Here is a 25,414-nt window from a genome sequence, read left to right on the forward strand (position 1 = left end):
AACTTTGTAAGCACTAGAAATCCAAACATAGAAAGAACATTGTGCTATGTCATTAGAGTGAAAACAAAATATACATTGAAGGGACCTGAAACAAACTGTTCTAGCTCATTGTCCAAACTGGAGGAAAAATAAAATAACAAGTAAAAAATTCTTAAGAGAACAAATGACTGAATATATCTTGCAAATGTCCATAGTCAAAAGGATTGTCACTAGCAGGATGGATAATATCCAATACGTCTTCTAGCATGATTACCATTTACTCTCCAAATCAGCTGTAAGGGTTAATGTAGACAGAGCTGTGCTTGAGGAATGTAAAGGACCTTCTCACAGAACCATAGAATTGTCTGAGTTGGAAGGGATCCAGGGATCATCAAGTCCTACTCTTAAGTGGATGGCCCATACAGGGATCAAACCTGCAACCTTGGCATCCTTGGCACCACACTCTAATGGGAAGATGCACCAAACCAAAAATCTCAAACAAAATTAAATACTGCATCTTGAAGAGAACTAAGGCCACTGCAGGTCAGCTTTGGTCCACCAGCCTTCTAGAAACCCAGAACATCCCTTCTGTAGCTATCTGACAAGAAATTGTATAAGAAAGCCATCACATATTCCCTCTTGCCCTGGTATTCTTTTTCTTTTGCTCTCTCTGGCAGAGTGTCCACTTGCTTCCTTGTCTGAAAATCTTATCCCATCTATTACTGTCTCTCTCAATTCCCCTATGATGTTCTTGTCTCTTGCTCCCTGCACATAGAGCCATTTCACTTCCTTCTGGTGCACTCCTGAGGTACCTAAGTAACTATTTAGGCATCTGGAGTATTTCTCTAAAAGCCTCACAAACAAGGAAAGCATTCCTTATTAGGCAAATAGAGATTATTGTTCTGTCTTGAGCTGAAGGTAGACATGGCTTGTTTTGTGGGTCTTAGAAATTCTAGGTTGTTACAGCTCACAAATGACTCAAGAAACTGAGGGAACTTTTGGTAAATCCAGTGAAATGGCACAGATAACATGTAACCCAAAGCATGCTATCATCACGCTATGCTGTCAAATGGAAATTATGATTTTAGGGTATTTCAGTCTAAAACAGCACCTAAAAAAACCTCAGGAGTAGATGGCAGAATGTGTAATCAAAATTAAAGCTTGAGAGATCTGAAGCAGTCTGATTTGATGATGCAGAAATTCAGTTTCTATCAAAGAAGGGATAGAATTATTTTAAAGTCAAGAAAATAGGTTATAGATCTTCCAAAAACCTACACTGATTTGAAAGAGGTGTATCATCAAACAGTTCTGGTGTTTGATCACAAATACCAGAGTATCACATGAGGAGATGACAAAGCCCCACTTACACAGCTCCTTTTATCCCAAAGGATCTTGACACTCTTTATAAAATATACATGTGGTATGCCTATGAATAACAAAAAAAAAAAAAAAAGCACATAGGAACAGAAAACAGTACTTTGACCAACACTGCAAATCAAAATCAGAGCATCTGTTTAACAGTGTGCATCAATACTGTTCTGTGATTCAGGGAAGGATTTAAACTGCAATAGTATATCTAGCAGGAATTATTAGCCCATGTGCCCTTATTAATTCCTAACAGATTGTGTACATGGAAGGAAAAAGAAGGGCATATTACAGAGCACTGGATCACATCCACATCCAAATTACTATGAACTGTAAAGTCCTCATTATAAAAAATTTGGATCTGTATGTAAATATCCAAAGTATTTCAATGCTGAAATTCAAATGCCAAAACCAGAGTATAAGTGCACACAAGCCCTGTGAAAAATTGTGCCAAAGGCCACTGATAATTAAAGGAAATCTAATCCCAGAGAAAAGCCTTGACATTTGGATGAAACAAGGACATTAAGCTGAGTTGGTCAGGGATTATTTTTACTCAGTTCTTTTTCTTCAAAATGAAAAAAAAAACATTTCTCGAGAAACTATCAGTTTCAATATATTTTTATACACATCTTCTAGATGACAATGGATGTTGTTCTCTACATTTTAAAACAAAACCTTCTGCTTTTCTAATTCAAAATTACTTAAAAGTCATTGAAAGGAAAGAAAGGAAAAAAGGAAGTGAAAACTTCCAAAATCCAAAATTAATTACACAAAGTTTCATTGGCCATAACTCATTGTTTTTCTAAGTCTTCTGAGAGTTCAACTGTTCATTCCAATACAGAATATTTTGGTATCCTGATAATTTTCCCAGGACAGGAAGACTATTTTCTGCTTAAAACTGTTACGAATCGAACAAGAGCAGTTTGCATCAAGTACCATGAACTGAACATGGCCCAGTGCAAACCAAGTGAACTACGGTCACTTGGAAATGGTAGCATTGCATAAGGACAATGAACTCTTCCTTAACCAAAGCTTTTCAGAAACAAGCTCCACCTCTGCCCATTCAAGCAAAAAAGACCAAAAATCAAAGAGGGATTAATGATATAAAGGAAGTAGCTCTTGCAAAATAACAGATGGAATGAGATCGGAAACACATGTAGTCAGCTGAACTTTTTTAATAAAACAGAATGACAGAATTGGAACAAAGGAACAGAATGGATAAACACACACACAAATCAGCAGAACAGTTGCTAACTAGAAATGGGTCTGTAATGCACATTCCAAACTTCCATTTAGATCCCAAATTATTTTTTAGATTTGGGTCTTTAGATTCACAATGTTGGTTTAGAATTTTTCAGAAAGAGTAGCAAAATTTAAAATCTCCATCCTCACTGCACAAAAATTTCCCCCACAGTTTCTGAGATGAATTATTTGCCTCATATTTCCAATGCTGATGTTCAGGATCACACATGAGACCAAAAGTCAGTCCATATGAAGATTCTGATCTAAAGCTGAACTATGTGAAGAGGTATTACAGTAGAGCAACATGGACTGCAGCCTCCCTGCCAAAGGTGAGAAACAGCTTTAAGAAAAAAACCAGTGGCGTTGGATATGATGATCATGAAAACAAGCTATACTTAATAACTTATTCTCCTGATAAACTGAAGTAAAATCTTTCAAAAGAATGTCTCCTGCGTCTCCTTTATGCAATGATTTTGAAATTGCATGCTCATCCTAGTGTGATACTTTGTTGTGAAGGCACAACTGTATCAAAAAATAGAAAAGACTGTTTAAATATAGAGAAAAAAATTAAACCAAACTGTCATTATTTGGATTAACTAGAGAAGTATTAAAAATCTGCCCACTGAATAGATGTTTAAATTGTTAGGACCAAGGTTACGTTGATGATTATGCTGTAAAAATAATACACTATACTTTCTCCAAGTCTTTTATATGGTATTTGGCAAAACATTCACCTCTCTTTGAATACATTGTCTGAGAGTAAAAAACCTCTAAAAACTCCATTGGTATGAACTCATCTATTTCCACTCAAGTCAAGAGAGATCTGGAGGACAATTTGGTATTAGTGTGATGTGAGAGAAACCATCTTTCTTTCAAATATTTGTCTCAAAATGTATAGTGATGTCAAATTACACCTAAAATGGAATAGAGAAGTCAACAATTCATCTAACTCCCATAACATTTTTCCTGTTCACAGGAATTTTAGTCAAGTTTTCTCTACAGATGTTATGCATTTGAAAGTTTTTGATGATGCGTTGTTATTTTTTATATATTATTTGAAAACACTTAGTCATATATTTCTTCATTTGTGTTTTCTATTAAATTCTGTCATGTAGACAACTGTTAAAAAAATTACTCAGTAGGTTTCCATTTCCTAACTACGTAATACCAAGTTACATCCAAAATGACTTCTTCTACACCAATACATGTTTACAGTCTGTATGAATACTTGCAAAGGCAACTTCAAAATTGTTTTCAAAAACAATGAAGTCACAAAATTCAGCTGTATAAATACTGGTGATAACCAAAGAAAAAGAGAAAGCACATATAAAGGGCATGAATTTATAAACCTAGAGAAATATTAGCAAAAAACATTATTTCTACTTGTAGTTCTAATTTTCCAATATGACAATTGGTTGCATGCATTTTTTGAGGTGTTAAAATGCAATAGCAAGGAAAAGTCTGTTAGTGCATTTAGTTCAAAGTTATGGAGCTCCTGCAAATGCCATTTTTATGCCAGTATTAGGGAAGTGTTTTAACCCGGTATTAGGGAAGTGAAAAAATAAACCATTTGGTTTGTTTTTTGTTTCCCTGAGAATTCAGATTACCTCAGAACACAACCTGGAACTGTCAGACAGACAACAGTAACATCCTCCAGTTACCAGTTAGTCTTGCTTGACTGATTCCTCAAAACTTTTAGCTTTCCCTTGACTTCATACAGCTCCCTGTAATTCTCCTCTCTCTCAACAACTACACCTCTCTGAGCTTCTGCATAAATACTAATTATCCAACAATATAATATGATTAAGTTCTGAATTTTGTATATTTGATTGAGCCAAAACCTATGACACTCGGACACAAAGGATAAACTCTACCTGGATAAGCAATTTACTATTTTTAATTTTAAAGTAATAGATATACCAAAGTCTTTTCCTAGGTATCATGATCTAGTATATCATTTTGTCATCCTTTGAAAGGTTCATGGATGAAAATGACATTACAGTCTGCATTGTGCTTAAGACACAAAAAAGGTACAAAGTAAGCACAATCAATTATTTATCCAGGCTAAGATATTTTTTCTCCTCCCTCACTTTCTAGCAAACAAAGATCATCTTGAGTTCTTAATTAAAAAATAGACCTTCTGTGTCTTGACTGTATCTGTACCAAAAAGCTCTTGCTACTGCTGTCACTTCCCTCACATGGCCACACACAAAAACTTACCAGACTTACCAGATTCTGTATTTAGGAGGAGAAGAACAGAGGTTCAGTACCTTCTTTAATGGCTAAGCTAATCATAAGGGTAACTGATACATGAAATAGCTATTAGAGACTGTTCTACAAAAAAATTAAAAATTCAGCACGTGTTTTTTTCATAGTATCTCATCATAAACTATTCCAAAATATCTTGCAAATGAGAAAAGAGCTTAATTTAAAAGAATAAGCAGGATTCATAAAGCTAAAACAATGGATCATAGTTATCTTCATCTATCTAGCTAACAGGAATTTCTTAGAATAGTGATGTTTGGTGTTCTAGAAGAGAAAAAAATAAAATTATTTTCAGATGTACATTTAGGAAAAACACTTAATTAAGCATTTGGATTCTCTATGGTTTATAAGCATGTACTTATATACTGTTCCTCCCTTGATGTGAGCAGATAAACAAATCTAGCATTGTTACTGTAGAATAATAGAAAATTGCTAAACACAGAAAAGATATTGCAAAATGTCATAAAGGGGCCAAACCATTTTCCAGGGTTTCAAAATAAGCTTTGACAGAAACTTTATTTTCTCCAATTTTTTATTAAAAACATGCACATACACCAAATATCAAGCACTAAGTCACCACTAGATGTGAGCCTCTGACATCTTCCCTAAACTCCTTCAGAACAGTAACTCAGATCGATATGATTACAATAATTTGAACTGGCCACAGGACTCTTTGCACCAAACACACTTCTAGAAAAAAAGTTAGGAAACTCAAAACACTATAAAAATTAAGTAACAAATGGTGCTTTTATACATCCTTGCACCTAACCAAAGGGGAGAAAACCCTAAACCAATAACCCTAAACCAATAACCAAAACTGTAATAACTGGAAGTTATTAGGAAACAGTGGATTATCAATACCATGTTGGGAAAGATTAAGTACACAACAGTACTGAGAGGCACTACAGGAAAGGAATAAAGTCAATGAAAAACTATTAGAAAACATCCTATGTCCAAAGTTCAGGATTAAAAACAATGTTTCATTTGAACTTTCAAGGCCATCAAACAATTAATCTGCCATAGAAAATTGGGAACATCATAAAATGAAAGGAAGTAGCATGATATTAGGAACATAGAACAAAATGACGGATAAGATCAAAGGACTATTCTATTCTTGGTTTTGTCATTTGCTTTCAAAATGTATTTTCAACTACTACCATCTGCTAAGATCTGCAGAAAAGTTTCTGCAAAATCTGAGTAATATCTCTGAATGCATTTGCATCAACAAACAAGAAAAACTGTCACTTGGGTGTTGCCCACTTCTGCAAAGAATTGCAGCTAACTCATTGGAAGAGTTAACTCAATAGCAGTTTCTTCAAATGAAGAAGTTTGTGTAATGGATTTTTTATTTTACTCAGCCCCTCAGTTTTACTTTGATCCATAACTTGATTTCTTTTGCACAGCTACTGTTCTTTCCTTTTTTCCTATTTCTTTTTTTCTTCTAAAAATTCTATTGTTTATGGACTCACATTTCACATTTACATGCTTTCTAATTTTAACTACTTTTTATTGTGTTTTTAAGAATTGTTACAGCTCCACAAACATCCCCATACACTCTTTAATGTTTTACAATTCTGGATCTCAGCTCGGAAAAGCCTTTTAACTGCTAAAAGTGTGTAAAACTCAGTAAAATCTCAAAAAGACATGGGGAAACCTGTCCTTGTGTTCTGAGTCCACTGCGTGGTTCCTATCAGAAAACTGAAAGTACACCTGTTGACTGCCAGTACAGATGTGCAATTAATGCATTTCCTGACACATGATATGTTGCCTACACTAAATTATGAGTGACCTACATTCTTTCTACAAAAGAACATGACTTCTGGTTCAGTAGAAAAAGAAAAACGGGGAGAAGTAAAACTAAAGTTTGAAAGCTATAGGAGTTGTTGCACAAACTGCCAAAATGAAGTCACTAAAGCACATCCTTTGGGGACCACTTGACAGAAGAGCAAGACAGACATTTTTCTTTTAAATTTGGTCTTGTATTTGTTTTGCTTGTACCCTGTTGCTTCTGAGCCTTTAATTTCAGTCTTACGAAAGTCTTGTTTTAATAGCAATGTTTCAGTGGTACTTGGAGGGGCAGAGAGGACCCTCAGAACTACCAGGAGCATTGTCTCTATAAGAATCAACACATCCATGTTAGGAAGGGATACAGAAGGATTGCCTTAGCAAACCCCAAGCACCAAGGAGGACCTACAGCACACCAGCAGAAGTTAATGCAGCTGGACCTGAATTGCTGTCTCCTGGTGTTGGGCAATGACCACAGACAGATGACTTCCTCCTGCAAAATGCAACCTGCAGAAAACTGCATCTCAAGGTCTTGGGCAAATCACAGAATGTGATTTAAACAGAAGCCAAAATGCATCCATAAAAAGCTCATGTTGGCTAACTGAAATTAGAATACGAAGTCATAATTGACAACCTCAAGCATATTCCAGAGACCACAGCTGTCCTCATCATTTGTTTGGGGCTGATTAGTCTCCTCGTGAACCTTTTCTACCTACATGTCTGTGACCTAGACAGAGCTCCAGAAACAGTATATAGTTATTATTGGCATTGGATAACACACATGGCATGAATAGTTTTCTCCTTCTACTAGTAAGGTGCTTCTCCATTCTGGTTTGTCATGTACAAGTAACACTTACTTGTGAATTTATATAAAAACTAAAAAGCAGAGAAACTAAAAGGATATTCCAGAAACGAGAAACACAGCCTTTTTTTTTTCATTTTAGTAACCGACATTTAAAAATACCAAACAAACTTCAGCAAATTTTCGAGGTCATTTAAGCACTTATATAAGAACAAATATTCAGAAAACAAAATAAAGGCAGATAAAAAGACTTTTAAAATATAAAATCATGAAGTTATTTAGTTTACACAGATAATATGAAACATCTCCTCTTATTATTTTTATTAGAAATCTGTGAAAGTTATTTTGGAAGCCATATGGTATTTCCCAATTACATATAAAAGCATTACTGCAGATATTACATATACTAAGTGAATTTAACTTTAGCCATCTTCATGTCACAGCATTGTGTTACAAGAGTAAAAATACATGTCATAAGCAGATTTAACACCTCTAGATGACCTCTAATCAGAAATGTGCCAAGCTACTCAAATTCCATCTGTGAAATGCTGTAAATACAGGTAAGTAAATATAAATGTCATTAGAGGCACAAGTTATCTTCCTGGGAGAAGTTTGAGATTTTATTTTTTGACAGTTTGCAATTTGGATATCTTCCAGTGTCAACAAAACCTGTTCAAGCATGATCTTACCTTGTTTTCACTACATCAAGGGGATGCATCAGGCAAATTTCTACAAGACCTATAAAAAATAACAGAAAAGGCCTAATAAACATTTGTACAAATAGTACTTCAATTTTCATTGACATCAAAAGTGTTTGAAATTTGAACAGCAAAGTCAAAACCTACACATATTTATGATACAGTACTCGTACACCTCATAGATTAAACATGCTCTTCTGTAGTGTGTATAAACAACTGGGCTTTTAAAAAGTAAACAGTGCTTGTTGTTCATTAGAGTGGGGTAAGTGAGGACTTTAGCTATGCAATCCATTTAACAGTTTTTGCTCAGTTTTCTGACTTAAGAACAGTGGGAACATTTGACTGGCATCATAAATACATTAAGTCCTGTTGAGAGCAGCAAAGGAAGGGAGTTCAGGTTGGCACTTGCTTTTTTTGTCATATAATTTCTAAGGACACTGCAGGACTGCACTGATGGCTCAGATGAATAGATGTTAAGATGACAGCTGATTCCTGAGTATCTGAGCTGCAGCCTCACTGGTTCTTTGTCCTATCCTGTGCTGCTGCTGATGTGTAGTCCTGGCTTTTCCCTTCCCACTCCACTGCTCATCATTAGACCTAGATTCACACCATGGGGACTTCCTGCATCCCTGAAGAGAGTGTGAATCTCAAGGGGCCAATGCCAAGGTAAAAGAGACCTGGAAGGTCCCAAATGCATGCGTCAACACCACCTTCAAAGCTGGCTCTACTATTTTCTCCACCCATCTGACACCTGATGAAAAGTCCATACATAACCCAGGGAGAACTTTCTAGTTAAATTTCTAGGTTTGCCTGCTCTGCTTTCCATTTGGCATTTCAGCCTCATTCCAAAGAGCAAACAAACAGTAAAAAGATGTATTTATCAAGACCACTGTAAAAGTGTATTTTAGAGATCTGTCAATCTGCAGACACAATAAAAACTACTACACAAATCTTACAGGACTTTGAAATGCCAAGAAAATACATACATATATTTCCTAGATAATAATTACAATGTCTTTGAAATTTCTGTGCCCTGGTTATTAGGACCATTAAATGTCCACTCTAGCTTTTTACCCAGTGAAATAAATTTAATGCTACATCATGAAGAAACAAGTTGTGAAGACTATACTTATTAAAACATTTAAAATAATTTATTTAATTTATTTATAATTATTGTAAAAGCAATCACAAAGCTTTTGTAATAAAGAATGTGTCTTTTTGTGATTTGGAAATCTTGATTCAGAAAAGCATTCTCCTTCAAGTTAAAACATCTGCATATTCCCTTCTCTATGTATAAGATCCAGTCCCACTCAAACTAAGCAGATGCTTATGTTCCACTAGATGCTCTCCTATTTCAGATGTCACTGTCTTAAGTTCCACATCCTGTCCTCTTCCTTAAATGGCACACACCACATCTGAGCTTAGGTGTCACTAAAGTTAACAGTCCCTAACACAATTTGTTACATGCTAGACAACTCCACTACTTGTTCTAAGTATTGAAAATAAACAAAGACAAAATCACATTTTGAAATATTGCACACAAAAACTACTGAACTAATGAAATTTGCATTTTGGCCCTAGTCTTTGATAGACCTGATGGAGAAAAGCTCTTGGTGAGCTTCATGCAGGAACCAGGCTCTGCCTGAGTGGCACCCATTGCAGTATGTTATCAGTATTAGAAACCTGAGCTTCTTTTCATTATTGAATAAAATCTAAGGGAGGCTGAAAGTTTCACATTTTGATTACTTTGAACTAATAAGTTTAGTGTTTCCGGTAGAATAGGAAAATTGGGGATGTGGCTTAAAGTTTATATCAGAGAGCATTAAATTTCAAAACATTAGCTGTCTTCTATTTCAACTTTATGCAAACCTTCTGAGTAACAGATACTTACTAAGTAAGCCTTTTAAATTGAAGCATAGCATTAGGAGGATTCTCATTATAGTCAAAGGAGATGTAGCCAATAAATGCAATAGAATGCTCAGCCTATATTGAATACCTATATTTAAAAATAATAATTTATTTTCTGCTTGATACACTTTACATATTGAATACATATATTATTGATAACTGTTACATGTTTATCCAAAGGAATAAGAAGCTATTTATACAACAAGAAAGAAGAGCAAAAGTTTTTGCACGTGAATACAAGTAACCTTTGGAGATAGTAACTGAAGGAGGGTGTTAATTGTAGTGCTAAAATTCTTAATTTAATATATTTAACAGGAATTTACATTAAAATTTGTTAAGATGTTAAAATGTTTAAATGGAGTTCCTAACATATTTGCTGTGAGTTCTAATATAACAGAAACAATTTTCATTATTTTCTATTATTACACTCTAATGCATAAAGATTGAAAAACATAAAATTTACCAGACAATCCCTACTTTCCGGCCAGTGAGTCTGAAGGATAGTATCAAGTTAATATTTATGATCATTATTTTGCTGTATTTTCTTTTCACTCCATGCAACATTGGTTTTTTCCAATTTTGGATAAAAGGAGGACAACATAGGTGATACCAGCCAAAGGATATTAATATTAGTAGTAATGAGATTCATTAAAAATAATGCAATTTTTTCAATGAAAGCAAAAGCTGTCATTGTTATTTCTGTGCAGGTACATTTATTGCTGTAATTACTGTCCAAGAATTGCTCCTATTTTACTAAAATGAGATCATATCACATTTCACATAAGGGAACTGTCCCAAAATCTATAAACTGCTCCAACAGCTGCCAACAGGTGCTTTGTGAGTGGAGCTGCAACCGAGTATTTCAGAGCTGGCAGGGGGCATAGCCTATGAGTTTTTCCCTTTCCAACTACCCTCCTTTTCTAAGCTCTCTTTTTCCAACCTTCTCCCCCCTCCCCATTTTTGATCTTCTATTCCATCTTATTTTGGCAGATAGAGCCTACAGTAGGGGGCCAAGCATGGGGCCAAGGGTTGTTCACCCTATTCTGCTTTTGCAGCATTAATGACCATTTTGGGAGAAAACTGCAGAGTGCCAGAATTTGGCTCTATTTTCTTGGTCCTTGTAGGATAATTTTTAATTCAGGCATTTTTCCAGCAACTGAATCAGATGAATTCCAAGGTCCTTGGCAAGAGCTCTGTTTTGATAACTTCAGGATTCTATTGGTTATCTGCCTTTCTCAGTCTTTCCTTTGTCGCATCATATAATTACACACTAGGTTTTAAACGATGTATAGTTACTTGATTTCACCAGACTGAATTCTTCAAAAGATGCAGGGATTATGACACAGCTCTCTGAAGAGCACCAAAGGACTGCACACTGTGCAAGACACTAATGGAACAGCTACAAACACAAGCTACATTTTTCCATCTACCATAATAGTCATGCAAATCATTACAACATCCTACTTGATAGCCTGCCCAGAAAGTGTGGTGGCCCTACTAAATTACAAGCACTCTGAGATGTGCTCAATAAAATAAAATATATTGCCCTTTCTTTAACTAGTCTTCATCAGCTTTGTGACAAATTCAATTAGCACTATGAAAATCTAATTTACTAAACAGCTCTATCAGGGTGCAATATATCTTAACTTGCCACTCTGCAAAGGCTACTGTTTACAAATTTTATTTCCATGATGAAATAGTTAAAATAGTTACAGATACATTGTCTGAAAAAATACTCTAATTGTCCCATTGGGTCTCCTGGGTGATGTCACATGCAAACCAACCCAGAGTGATTTATGATGCCCTAATTATATTTAAAACAACTCAGATCCAACTAGCTGAACAAGAGCCCAAAGGAAATATAGGAAAGAACAATTACTGGGTCAGTCCAACATTTGTTGTCTTCTGGGTGGGAAAACATTCCCTGTGAAAACCAAATACTAACCATAAAACAAGACATAATCAAAATCTGTGTGTCAAAGAAATAACCAGCTGTCATCATTGACATGCTCTGAGCATACACAAGTGGAATATCAACAACCAAGAAGGGAGTCCAGAATTCTATTATGTAAAACATTCTGCTCAGTAACTGAGCCCATGGAGGGAATAACATGACAGAAAATGCTGACCCCCCCAAACTGACCCTCCTCAGTAAAGCATTTTCCCTTTCCCAACTAATATCTTGTGTCTTTAAATTGTTTCCCATTATGGATTATATTACATTTCTATCTACAAGGTTCACACTTAAAATTTCAAACTGGCAATCTTCACATACATCTCTTCAGTGCAAACATTTTGGTGACTGGTGGCTATTTTGAGTACCTTTGTTCTTTGTTGCTCTATTCCATCATTCACACAAATCTTGTATCAATAATCATGCATGACTTGTGAATACTATGACACTGTTTAAAATGTGCTGTAATTGTAGCAATCCATCTGGCAAAAGGTGAAAGCTTGAGATTTCAGGATTATAGCTCTTCTTATATCTACAAGGGTTTCCATACTTCATCTATTCACTGCATAGGGAGAAAAAGAATGAAATCTAGGAAACACTTCTTGCAAAATAACACAGATAAAAACCGAACCATTTGGGCTTTGGAACTCCTTACGAGAGGACTTATCTTTTTATCTCCAGCATTTCATCGATCCCCAAAGCTGAAAAGTGTGAAGTGCCTGTGAATGCCACTGATTTGTTTCAAAGAAACAGCATCTATGTTCATGTATTATGCAGAGGTGAGCAGCTCACCCTCTATATGTTTTCTGCATAAAACATGACACAGATTCCACACAGATTCAAGAGGCGTAGAGCACGATCCAGGTGTTAGTTCAGACAACCCCCTACAGCGTAGAAGCCATTATGCACCCTCCTCCCCTTGTGTTACTCATTTCCCTGGAATAACACAGTCACTGGAGAAACACAACAGACAGGAGACTGGTCATAGAAAATGTGGCAATAAACACATCAGGCACTGTAAATTGTATAGCTGGAACAGCTGATATTTATTTTGGCTTTTACATAGATATAGTTACAATGTACAAAGTGATCATAAATATTTTATGCATACTATGCCTTTCCTTCTGAGAATATAAGTCTGACAGAAAGAATCTCATGTTGATCTTTGTATCCTAATAAAAACAATGACAAATTCCTCTTAAATATCCTTTTCTGTTGGCTAAAACACTCCATTTGACAAGATGAAGCATGGACTCTCTTCCTCATTGTAACAGCACTAGTTCATAAAAAATCAATGCCTGGAAAAAAGCATTCCTGCAGTCAATTCTGCACAGATTAGTTAATTTCTATCAGCTGGATATCTGACTTCATCTTCACAGACACATTAAGCTTTTAGCTGTTCTGTAAGGGTACACCTCTCTCAGAAAAAGTTAGGTTCACTGAGCAGCCAAGGCTCGCTCCTTTCCTAAGGAGGCGGTCACATAGTGTGCCCTTCTCCATTGTAGTACATGTAACTAGGCTTCAAGAAAAACTACACAGGAGCATCCACAGACTGTGCTGAGAGATCTACCTGTTAGCCTTCACTTAAGAAAGTGACACCTATTTTAACTCTTGCCCATGATTCTATTTATTGATGTGTTATGGGATTAACTAATGGTACCCTGGAGCTTCTCACAAGCATTAATTAATGTTTTAGGTAAGGAACCAAATCAAGGCTTTCTTTAGAAAATGTAGAGAAATAAGAAGTTACTCCAAAAAGGATCCATAATGGCAGTGCTGTATTTATGAGTCATTCTTCCTCAGAGACCTAGTCTACACAGAGAAAATACACTAGAAAACATATTAATAAAACAAGTTGTTCAACATGATTTTCCCTTTGGTGTAGACAAAGATGTCTGTGTTTAAAAATGTGTTGGCTGATCACAGGAGGATCCCAGGAGGAGCTGTTGGTTTACTGTCACATTTTAGAAGAAGGCTTTTGCATGTCTACAGGAGGAGGTGGGTCCTGCCCAACTTCTTGTTAGGTAACAGATGCAACCTGTCAGTGTAGCACTGCTATCTGGAATTGTTATCCCCAAAAGTGGGGTTGGGAACAGTGATTACCTGGCTTTCAAAACAAAACAAAACAAACAAACAAACAAAACCCTCACAAAACAAAAAAACCCCACACCACCCTGGACTTCAGCAGCAGATGGAAATTTTTGTTGTTTGGTCTATACTATTTGTGCTGAAAGCAGTCAGTGTTCTTGAAGCTCTCCCCACAAAACCAATTCAGCTTGTGTTGAAATAATAATGGCTCCTTGGTTATATGGTATAGCAAACAAACATTTTAATCTTCAAGGTTTCAAGTAAAGACTCCTCAAAAGCAGGAGAATCACATCCTAGATGTGTGGAGGGCAGGAGCTGGAAATGAGTGTTTCAGGCAGCATTTTGTCTAGATCAGCTGTTGCTCAGCCATAACCCCCTTCAGACTCCAAATCCCAATACACAGACCTAGCTAGAAACAGGCTGATCCCCAGTGCTCACATCAGGAAGTTCAAACTGCTCATCTTTGGTGCTCACAATTCTTACCTAGGATCTGCTGCATTTCACTGCCCAGATAAAGAGAACATTATTACCACATGGGAAACTGTTCAGTTCTATTGCAAACATAAACCAAACGTAATTGTAGTCTATTATTTTTGCTGAGCTTGAAAATCGGGTTACAGCAATTTAATAGTCATGACCCGAATAAAAGATACTCAAATCTAAACTGTGATCCATACCTGGGCACATGTGCACAAAGCTTTATACCTTTGGACTTGAGATAATACAGGCATATACAAGTACTGAGAGGTTGTTATAGTAATGATAAAACAATATTTGAAGTTCAACATCTGTCAATAAGGAACACATTGAGAAGTATTTGTCTTGCCTCCAGGACTTTGTTGGAAAAATGAAAAAAATAAACCCCTTTGAGATTATTCTTATATTTTATCTCCTTTTTTCTGACTTATTTTTGTTGGATCTTTAGATTGGTGACAAATGGTCCTATCAAGCAATCATAACTCCCTTTCACAGTAATTCTACCACAGTACAGATATTTTTTCAGTCTAACACACAGCCAAACTGACACATGTTGATTCAGTGTGAGCGGGATAGTTGTAAATATGCTCAGCAAAACCTTGGGTTCTCAATCAACAACTTCTACCCAACTTACATTTAGGAGAATTCTGCAATATTTTATCAATGTATTTCTTGCCTCTTTGGCAAAATACATCTAGCTTTAATGTTCAAAGCATGTATGCAAACTGCTTTAAATTTAGCACAAATTTATTCACTGTTTGCTTTCCAAAACATTCAAGGCACAGTCAAATCAGGAAATTATGCTCATGCTGCCAGCCATAGCCACATCTTTATAGCTACTGTTGCCTAGAATACAGCTCTATTAATCTCTTAACATGTTTCACTTACACTGCTCAATGCTCATTTATGCTCTCTAAGAACTGAGGAAAAACAAAGGCCATCTTCCAGTATAATTTAATTTTTTATTTGCTCCATACTTCAAAATGAAAAAATTAAGTCCTTGTTTCACAGACCTACCAACTTGATTAACCCCATGCCTATGGCTTGACTGACACTTATATTTGCCATTGGAGAACTCTATGATGATTTGGAGGATCAAGTTAATTTTAAATTATGCATAGTAAAATATATTTATAATAAGACTAGAAGGAATTGTCAAATCAGCCAGCAAAAATCAGTAGCTCATAACAAAAAATCTTCTACTAGAGCTACATGTTTTTGGAAGAAAGGTTCTTCCAGACTCCAAGAGTATATACTGCTTTCACAGAGATGCAGTTCCAACTGCACTAATCATACAGAGCTTTCTGAGGCAAAATGCCATATAGAAATGTTCTTTGTATGGTACGATCCACAAAATTTGCACTTATGACATAGTCAAAAATACAGTTTTAGAATTCTAGACTTCTCATACATTTACCTGATTTCAAATACCAAAGCTGTTCCAGTGAGGCTAAACATCACAAAGGTTTGATCATGCAGTCAAAAAAAGTGACATTTAGGTACTGCCACAAAACATAATGGAGCAAAACACACCACACAACATTAAAAAAAGCAAATATTTTCTTCAAGTTCTTAAATTTTACTGAGGCAATATAGCATGGATCACCAGAATTTACCATTTAGACTGTCACAGGAATTAGATTAATTTTAACTATCATTTAAATTCCTAATTAAAAATAGCACTAAAACATTAAGTTTTCAAACAATTTTCAAAAAATACACTGAGCTGGATTCACAAATACTTCTGTGCAAAGTCACTTTTTCCAAAATGACTAGCAATAAAGTGTTGTTTATATAGCCTTTTTTTTTCTTTAGCTAGTCTTTCTGATGCTATATTAGCATTAAAACTTTGAGTTATAAAATAAACACTTGCAGTTTACAAACTTCAGTATCTGACTCTCTAGACACAAGTGAAAGGCTATATATTGTGCAAATTCTCCATAAATATTTCAGCAAGTATTACAGGCTCTTATGTCACTCAGATATGACATATTCTTTCCTCCTTGTGTGTCTGAAATGGAAGTTTTTTAAACCATGACTGAAGGGAGCACTGAGGTCAGCACTGGGTTACATGATGTTTGTGTCACTACAGCTTCAGATATTTCAATGCATATTGAATCAATATTCCTGTAACAAAAATGTGTAACTGATATTTTCGTTGCTGCTAGAAGTAAAATGCTTCTCAGTAAACTTGTTTTCATAAGAAGTTTGCCCATTCATACGTCCCAGAGCTGTTGTAATCTTCATTGCTAATGCTGATCTAAGAGCATGGACATTATTTTATTTCTTGACACATTTAAAGTTCTCTAATGAATAAAGCAAACAGCTTATGGCTGCTTGGACTGTCACTCGATTGCCCTGGAGGGTTTTAATGTCTTTAAAATAGGCCTCCTAGTTTGTATTTAACTACCTTGCCCACAGAGGTCTGAGGGGTAGAGCAGATCAAAGATGTGCTGGCAACATAAAAAGCAGCTGTCCTTCATTTACCTTTAATTAGCTACATCTGACCAGATTCTTTATGGCCTCTTTGTCACACATTCAACAGTCTATAAGACTTCTGACCTGTCCTTAAGGACTCTACCACTACAAGAATTTCAACATAATACAAATTAAAAATATGAGATACAGATCTTTGAAAAAATATTTGGTCTCACTATAAAAATACCACCTGAGGCATTGGTGTTTTGGATTTATCTGCCAAATGGCTCAGAATTTGGAGTGTCAAAATGGAATCAACCCTGAGCTTAGATTAGCTATTTATGGTTGACTGTGTACTACTCCACATTGCAGTGAATAAATTTCACACAACAAGGAATCCTACAGAGAATGGAAAGCCAAGCACGTGCCTCTTGGCTAGGACACAAAGCTGCTCTTGCAGGAGCTGTGGCACTCACTGTAAAGGAAGTCACATACCTGCTCCATCCTCCCTCCCCTCCTTTTCCTTTTTTACCTCTACTTTGCACAGAATGCACACCAATATGCAGTGGGATTTTGGAAGTCCTGTTGCTGCTGCAGGATCAGAAAGCAGTTTGTGTACATTACAGCCTTGTAGGCAGGGTGCACGGAAAGCTAAGGGCATCAAACTAAGGCCCTTATGGAATAAAAAAAGCTGTTTAACACAGCAGCTGGAGTGTATGCAAAGTGACTCAAGTTATTGGTACTTGATCACACAGGTCATTATATAAACACATTGAGATGGACATCTTAAAATTACCTGGGTTTTGGGTTAGGTCCTTTCACATTAGCTAACAAAAGAAAAATATATAAAAGATATATAGTAGAAGGTTTCAAAAATTGATTCTGTTGTATAAACTATCCTTTTTTATCTTTCTCTGTATGTAAAATCAATTTATAATCTTCATTTTTTTTTCAGAATTCCAACCTTTCAGGCTTCCCTAGGAAACTTAGTTAATCACATCTCCAAACAAGTTAGCACGCTGTCCAAGGAATTTGTGGTGAGGTACACAAACAACCAAATAACCTGCCTCAATGAATGTACATCAGCTAGCAGGTGTGGCTGGAAGCTTTATACTTCAAGAAAAGCCTCTACTATGAGCAGTACACAGAAGCAACTTTCTCCCCAGGACTACAAAGCCTGAGGGATTCCTGCTACACCTCAACCTTACTCTCACAAAGTTCTTTTCTAGTACACAGGGTACATGTACACAGTGCTCGACCAGCTGACAGACTTATTCATCTTTTATTACAAAAGCATGCATCTTTCCTCTCTCATTTAAAAGATTTGATTTAAACCAGGAGTCAAATCTATTTCCATATATAACTAGAGGAGAAACATGCATGAATAAATAAGAGGCCTTAAAACCAATTAAACTTGCTTACTTTTGTCCCATGATTCCTAAAGTTAAGAATAATTAAACAGTTTTTAACAATATGTGGATTTTTTCCATGTTTTTTACCACCAATATAACGACACGTTGAAGTACACAGATGTATGAATAATGAAATAAGAGTACCAGTTTCAGTTCAGGAGAAGAAAACAAATAGAGATACCCATAGTAATGCTGAATTTGTAATATAGACAATGGTAACTTCCCATGTACTAGTCAATGTTACACTGAAAATACATCACCTTTGACTCGGACACTCCTGGAATTCTAAAAACATTACCATTTCAAAGTACTTATATAATGTATAATAAAAACATCTTTTTCGTCTGAATCAAAAAAAATCTTATGGATGAAAATATCTAAACAGTTAAAAAAAACATTAATTTTTTTCCTTGAAATACACATGCAAGACATAGAACAACTACCACTTTGAGACCCTTAGAGCAGTTGGCTTTGGAATGGCTGCTGAAGTGAACGCTACAAATAAGCAGAAGTGCAAAAAATGTATTGTGAAGTGTCTTGCTCTGGGGGAAACCACGCAGCCACAATGTGACCAGCTATCCTAGGGTGAGGTCTCTCTTGTTTTCTTCACTAAATTTCAATTTCCTGCTTTTATGAGTAGAAATGTTTCAGAAATATCAAGGATTAGTAATTCCTGTTTGCAAACTTCCTTTTCTTCAAGATCTGTGAATAATATTTTAGACAAAATATACTCCAAAATAAAGTATATATGCTGTAAAACTATTTATGACTATAAACATATGTTTCAAATCAGTGATTTTTTATGAAAATACATAAAACTTGGCAAAATAATAGTAAACTTTTCATCAGGGGAAAGCTCAGTATTGAATAGCCATTGCCTGGAAAATGAGACAATTGACCACAAGAAAAAGCAAAAATTCCAAAAACAAAAATGTAGGTTTGAACAATTGCTGCACCTTAACACATCACACTATGTCCATTTGAGTTTTGTACAGCAGCTTTCTAGCAACCTTTGCTAATCTGTATTTGAATGACTCAGGAAAATTTGGTTCTGATCAAGATAGATGAAGAGCTTTTTCCAAACTCCCCTCTAGTTGCTGCAATATAAACTGAACATGTCATTATTTTTTTTTCCATTTTGCTGTGAAGCAACTCCATGGCTGATAAAGGCTTTATAAAATTTTTATGAAAACCTCAACTACTTTTAGTTCCCTACCTACTGGAAAGATTTATAAACCAAAAGTATAGGTAAACTAATACTGTACAAATATTCTAGGTCCATTACAGATGGCTATTGAAAAATTTCCTTAAAACAGACTCTTTTTACTGTTTAATAATGAATGCTACTTAAAAGCAAATTTAGACAATGTTTTCTCCCATTTCAACTGCTATAATTTAGACTGCTACAAACATTTTCACAAAAGAGATTATTAATATTTTACACACCCAAAATAATATTTAATTTTTTTTAAGAAAAGCAAACATTAAGGCTCCAAAAGTTTAGATTTTCACCCAGTGTTTGAATATTCCTGACTTTTAAAATAAATTCTTGTTAGAGTTTCTGTCTGTTTCAGTAGCTGTAACATTACACATTGACAAAAGAACACACTATTTTCAAAACGATGTTGACATGTTGCCAGTTTAAGGTTTGGGTTTTCATTAAGAAATTTGTACTTATTTGCAGGCAGTGCTCTGCAATTTCCTCATACTTTGCACAGGCGACTAGAAACTGAATACTTTTGCAGTATAAAAAAATCCCCAAAACTCATCTTTGGTTTGTTGCTGTCCAAAATTTCCACTGAAGTTGTAACTTTTTTTTTCTGTAATGGAGACAGGATCAAATTCTGAAAGATGTCTTAAGAATAATGCAGTCAAACTTTATTTATCCAAGCAAAGTAGTATGGTGTTATGTGTAGTTCTGCAAAGAGATCAAAAACTAGATGCATCTTTCTTTTTCTTCTCCAACGTCCCACCAATATTAAGAACACTTACTATAGGATTAAAACACAAAATTCATCCCAAATACAAGATGAGGCCTAAACCAACTGCTTTATCTGTTAAGATATTCAGGACTGAATCCCCTGTTTATTAAAACTGAAGCATTTTCTTAATATTTCAGAGAAGTTATATATGTATACTAGAAGGAACCAGATTCTTGGTGTCAGCTAAAACACAGTGATCAATTATCAAGTATCTGTGGATAGAATAAAAAAATATAAGTTATTTTCTTGAGTGTGACCTGTATATACAATGATGTCAAATATTCTAATGTCTTTTATTGCATGCATTTTTTGTTGAATTCTGTGTTGTGGCAACAGGTGATGACAGCACCACTATTATGTGTTATTTTAGCAGTCACTGGTCTTCCCAGTATTTTTCACCACTCCCATGTGCTGGCAGTATATCATGGCAAAGATTCAAGAGAAATCCACTACGAAGCTGATTGTTAACTGGGAAATGTCAACATGCAAAGCCATGTTTAGAATTAACCTGTCTTTAACATTTTCAGGTGCCCACACCCTCTCTTCTTTCCAAACCTTAATTACATCAGCAACTTGACAGCATTAAAACAAAACAAAATAAAAATTCCAAGGAAAAGTAGAAGGGAAAAATGTGGAGCTCTATTTAACACATAGATAGCGCAATAATCCTCCAACAGAGGCACAGAGGCTACTAACACTAACACTCTTGCCAAGAGACAAATGTCTTAAAAAAATAAACACCACCAGTTAAGAAGGAATAATTTTCCATTAAAAGTATGAGGACTTACCACCACTGACTGTAATGACAGAAATTTTCAACTTCTTCCTTTGGGAAAATACCTGATTTTTATTGGTCAGTAACTGTGTATGTAACTGAATTCTTAAGGATCTTTTCCTACAGAAGATGAATTTTCTCCACTAATTGTTTTAAAAAGAAATCTTCTTTTTAAGAACAAAATGAGACCTCAAAACATGCAAGGATGCTATAATCCCCTTGTTGATTTCTTTAATACATGCTCCAATCACTGACAGTGGTCAGCTACATGTCATGTAAAAAAGGATAACTCTAAGTCTCAACATATCTATGGAACCTGTAAAGGGTTTTTGTCAGCTGAACAAAATGCCTCTGCCACGGTGCAGTGGGCCACTCTACTTTTGATGCTAATAAATAAACTCTATATCCCTTATGTCCATACTTCCCCTGCAAAAAAATGTGTGTCAGAGCCAAGTAGTGTAATGCAATTAGCATCTGAAAAGTGTTCTACAGATCCAAATTTCTGGCATCTAAACAGTGGATATCCTGAAATGTGCACTTCAAAGTCAATTCATTGTTCAAACCTCTCCTGTCCACACCATCAACCCATTCTCCTCTCACAATAAAACAAACAAACAATCAGGAAAATCAGAGTTCCTGCATACTGGCAAGTGTTGTCCTCTTCACAAACTAGGAATAAACAGACCTGCCAGATCCACCCTGTGAGAATCAAAACCAGTTTGTGTACTTGCAGAAGGCAGATGCTGATATATGCTTCTATATTATGACATCAAAGAAGCAAAATTCCCTGCAAAGTTCTTAAGGTACAGCATTTGCATTTTACATTACTATTAGAGGACTGTGGCTAATAGACCAAACTAATTAATTAAATTCCTTTTGTTACCTTTTTATTTATATTTATATTTATATTTGGATATATAATTAAACACAACCGAAAAAAATGACAAGATTAAGCAATTAGTGCTGAGGCCCCAAAATATCTAAATTGCACATGTTTTTAGTTAAAACCAGATTTTTTCTTATCCTTTCATTTGGACTCCTTTTGCTTGTTAGGGTTTGGAGAATGCTTGCTGAACTGACAGCAGAGCAGACAGCTTTCACTGAAAAGGTAGGGAATAGGGATTTTTGTGAAGTGAGAATAATAAGTTTCTTTGCTTCTTTTCCTGAACTGCCAGAGAACATACTCTACTCTGCTTTAGAGCTAATTTTCTGGTCAGTTTTGATGTGATGTCAAAGAAAAAGAAGACACATTATAGCTTTTGAGGTACTGTGCAGCTCATCTAATGCTGTTGCATCACACCACTGGCAAGCAGCACAGCACCACGGATTCTACATGGACTGGTGGGTGAGACTAAAGGTCTGATTAGAGCATAATTCCATAATGTAGTGGAGTTCTGCAGTGTCAGGAAGCCACTGTGATCACCTATATCTGATATTTGTCTCACAGTGCCCTGCTTTCACAGATCTTTGCAACTTCTGGCACTCAGCCAGACATGGTGTTGGCAGTGTGTAGACTTAGAAGTCCAAAGACTGGCCACCCTTTACAGGGAATGGGGAAAGAAAAGCTAATTTATGACAGCAAGAGGTTGTAATAGGAGGAAGGCATGGGAAAATTCTGGGATTTGAAGAAGGAAAATGGAATTCAGCAATATCAGATAGGGTTTGCATATGAAATCTCACAGAAGAAACCAGTGGTGCAGTTTTGATCAAAAGCCACATGTAAAACTGCATGTAGTGAACTGGGGAAGCACCAACACAGGCTGAATGAAGACTCCCAATGTCCACACTCAGCTATGCAGGCACTGGAAGCTTTCTACTGATGGAGACAGTGTCAGGGCAGCAGTTTCAGAAACTGCTTTAAACAGACACAGCTCATTGACTGTCCTTAAGCACAAGTGAGAAACTGCAACACTGAAAATTCAGTCTGTAACACAGAGCATTCTTGCTGCAGCTACTGATGACAACTGTCAGTGATATAAATTTTGTTCTGCTCTTTTCCTGAACCTATGCTTTTGTGCACCACTATATTGGTTATTTTCATTTTGTATGAAATCGTGACGTAATTTAGTTTGGGAAGGATCTCTATTTAGTCCATTTAGTCTAATACTATAAAATTCTGGTGTGCTCCACTCTGGTGCTATCCACAGTATTGCTTCCCATGCAGTCAGTGGTTACTGGCTGCCAGCTGGACATTGCACCACTGACCACAGCTCTTACAGACCAGCAGTCCAGTCAATTTTTCACTCAGTGACCACTGGTCCAGCTCACAACTCGCCAACATTGTGACAATCAGTCTACAGGAGACTGTGTCAAACATCTTACAGAAGTCAGATGCCACAGTCAGCCACTGTCCTCCCCTTTACACAAAGTAAGGCATCTCATTAATGTACAATTAGTTAATAAAAAATTGGGAAACTAAAGACTTAGTTATGCAGAGTGCTTTGAGAACAGATGCAATTCTGTTACTAATGGGAACAGTCTTTCACTTGCTTAAATAAAACCAGGCCTTTAATATACTTGCTCTTATTCATATTTCATTTGTGATTTGGTTTAAGAGTTAGATATTAAAGAACATTTTAAAACAATTTAGGAGTAATTTAGTGAAATGTAATTAAAGTAATTGTGGGATACATAGGCTCTCTGACTTTTATCAATCTTAGTGTCATAAACCACTGAAAAAAAGGTTCACTATAACAAAGCAAATCTTACATTTTAATTAGGGTACACACGTAACTTAAATCTTGGAGTTGTCTTTGGTTTTAATTGGATTTCCAAATCCTTCTTTTCTCTGTATACAACATATATTCAGCATTTTTTATCCTCCACTTCTGTCTGTATCTGAGATGACAGATCCAGATAAACATCAAGTTACAAAACATGAAAATTCTCTAAGACTTGAAAAAAGCATGAAAGGACAGTTTGAAAACTTTGAAATTAGCAGGCACAGAGAACAGTCAGTTTTTAATATCTGTTTTGATATTTCTTCTATTCCAGTCTCACAGCTTCATGCTGCAGATACTTTAAGTAAGCTACCTGCCCCCATGGCAGAGGGCTTAGAACGAGATGATCTTTAAGATCCCTTCCAACCCAAGCCATTCCACGATTCTATTATGTTTAATTTGTAGGTTAGATGTTCCTGTCTTGGATAGCCCATGAGTATAAGATTAGTCTGTTCATTCAGACTAATTCCAAGAATTCATTCTTGCCAGAACCATAGAGGTACTTTAGAACACCACCTCCAGGAGCCCTGCACTCTGGAACTATTCCACCAGGAAAGTCTGTGAGACAGCAGCCCTGCTCTACTGAGCTGCAGGAGAGAATTGAAACTTGATACTTAAACTGGAAAGGATATCATCTGTGTAGCTAATTACCACTGATTTTATGGCATATGTATAAGCACGTGAATAAACACTTTGTATATGTTGTAAGGTCCTTAATTTATAAATGGTCTAGATTGCAACTTTTATTTGGTTTCCTACCATGAGACCCAATAAAGAAAACTTCAGTTTTCCTCCAAACTAATGGCTGGTGCCTCTACACCTGACTGTAATCATTGTAGAAGCCTGTACTGCAAAGCAAACCAGTTCTGACTAAAAATGTATGGAAAAAGCAGTTTTTCTTTTTAAATGGAAAGCTGTTCTGAGGAAAGCAACACACCTTTCTGAACTATCACAGCCTGATTTAAACAACAGCATTAATCCACTGAATTTGGTACCAAAGCACTCCTCCTCAGATAAACAAACAAGCATCTGCTATCACTTTAAAAATAGTAGCAATTTTGAAGAAGTAAAGAAGCCAAAAGTACAGCAAACAGCAAACTTTCTTTTGACTTAAATACAGTGTTTTTCAAAGCTCAACATTATCAAGTGCTATCACAACTACAAAGATTTTTTCCCCTCTTTCTTGTAAACTAAACCATTAGGACATTCTCTCATTAAATAGTCTTTGCATAGTGATTTGCCATCATGTTTCAGAGTCAAAGTTCAGATATTAAGTTTTGCATCTCTGCAGAGCAATGCTGAATCTGTGCTGTACAGCAGATATGTGCATAGAACATAAACACTAATCAAAACAATATTCCTGCATGAGTCATACAATCATAGAATGGTTTGGATTGGAAGGGACCTTAAAGGTCATTTAGTTCCAATCCCCTTGCCATGGGCAAGGACACCACTCAGATCAGTTTGGTCAGGCCCATTCAGCCTGGCTTTGAACACTTCCAGAAATGGGGTATCCACAGCCACTCTGGGTAACCTGTTCCAGT

At 35.9% G+C, this 25,414-nt stretch overlaps 1 protein-coding gene across 5 annotated transcripts in view; it reads right to left on the reverse strand.

The window, feature by feature from the left end:
- Positions 1–25,414, reverse strand: part of SLC25A21 (solute carrier family 25 member 21) — a 237,259-nt gene that overhangs the window by 97,065 nt on the left and 114,780 nt on the right. For all 5 annotated transcript variants that reach the window (XM_063398943.1, XM_063398940.1, XM_063398939.1 and 2 more), the window contains exon 2: positions 8,128–8,176. In XM_063398943.1, the coding sequence (XP_063255013.1) occupies positions 8,128–8,156 (29 nt within the window). In that variant the 5' untranslated portion in view covers positions 8,157–8,176. The remainder of the gene's footprint in view (positions 1–8,127; positions 8,177–25,414) is intronic.

This window comes from Prinia subflava, chromosome 5 (assembly GCF_021018805.1).
Source record: "Prinia subflava isolate CZ2003 ecotype Zambia chromosome 5, Cam_Psub_1.2, whole genome shotgun sequence".
NCBI lineage: Eukaryota > Metazoa > Chordata > Aves > Passeriformes > Cisticolidae > Prinia > Prinia subflava.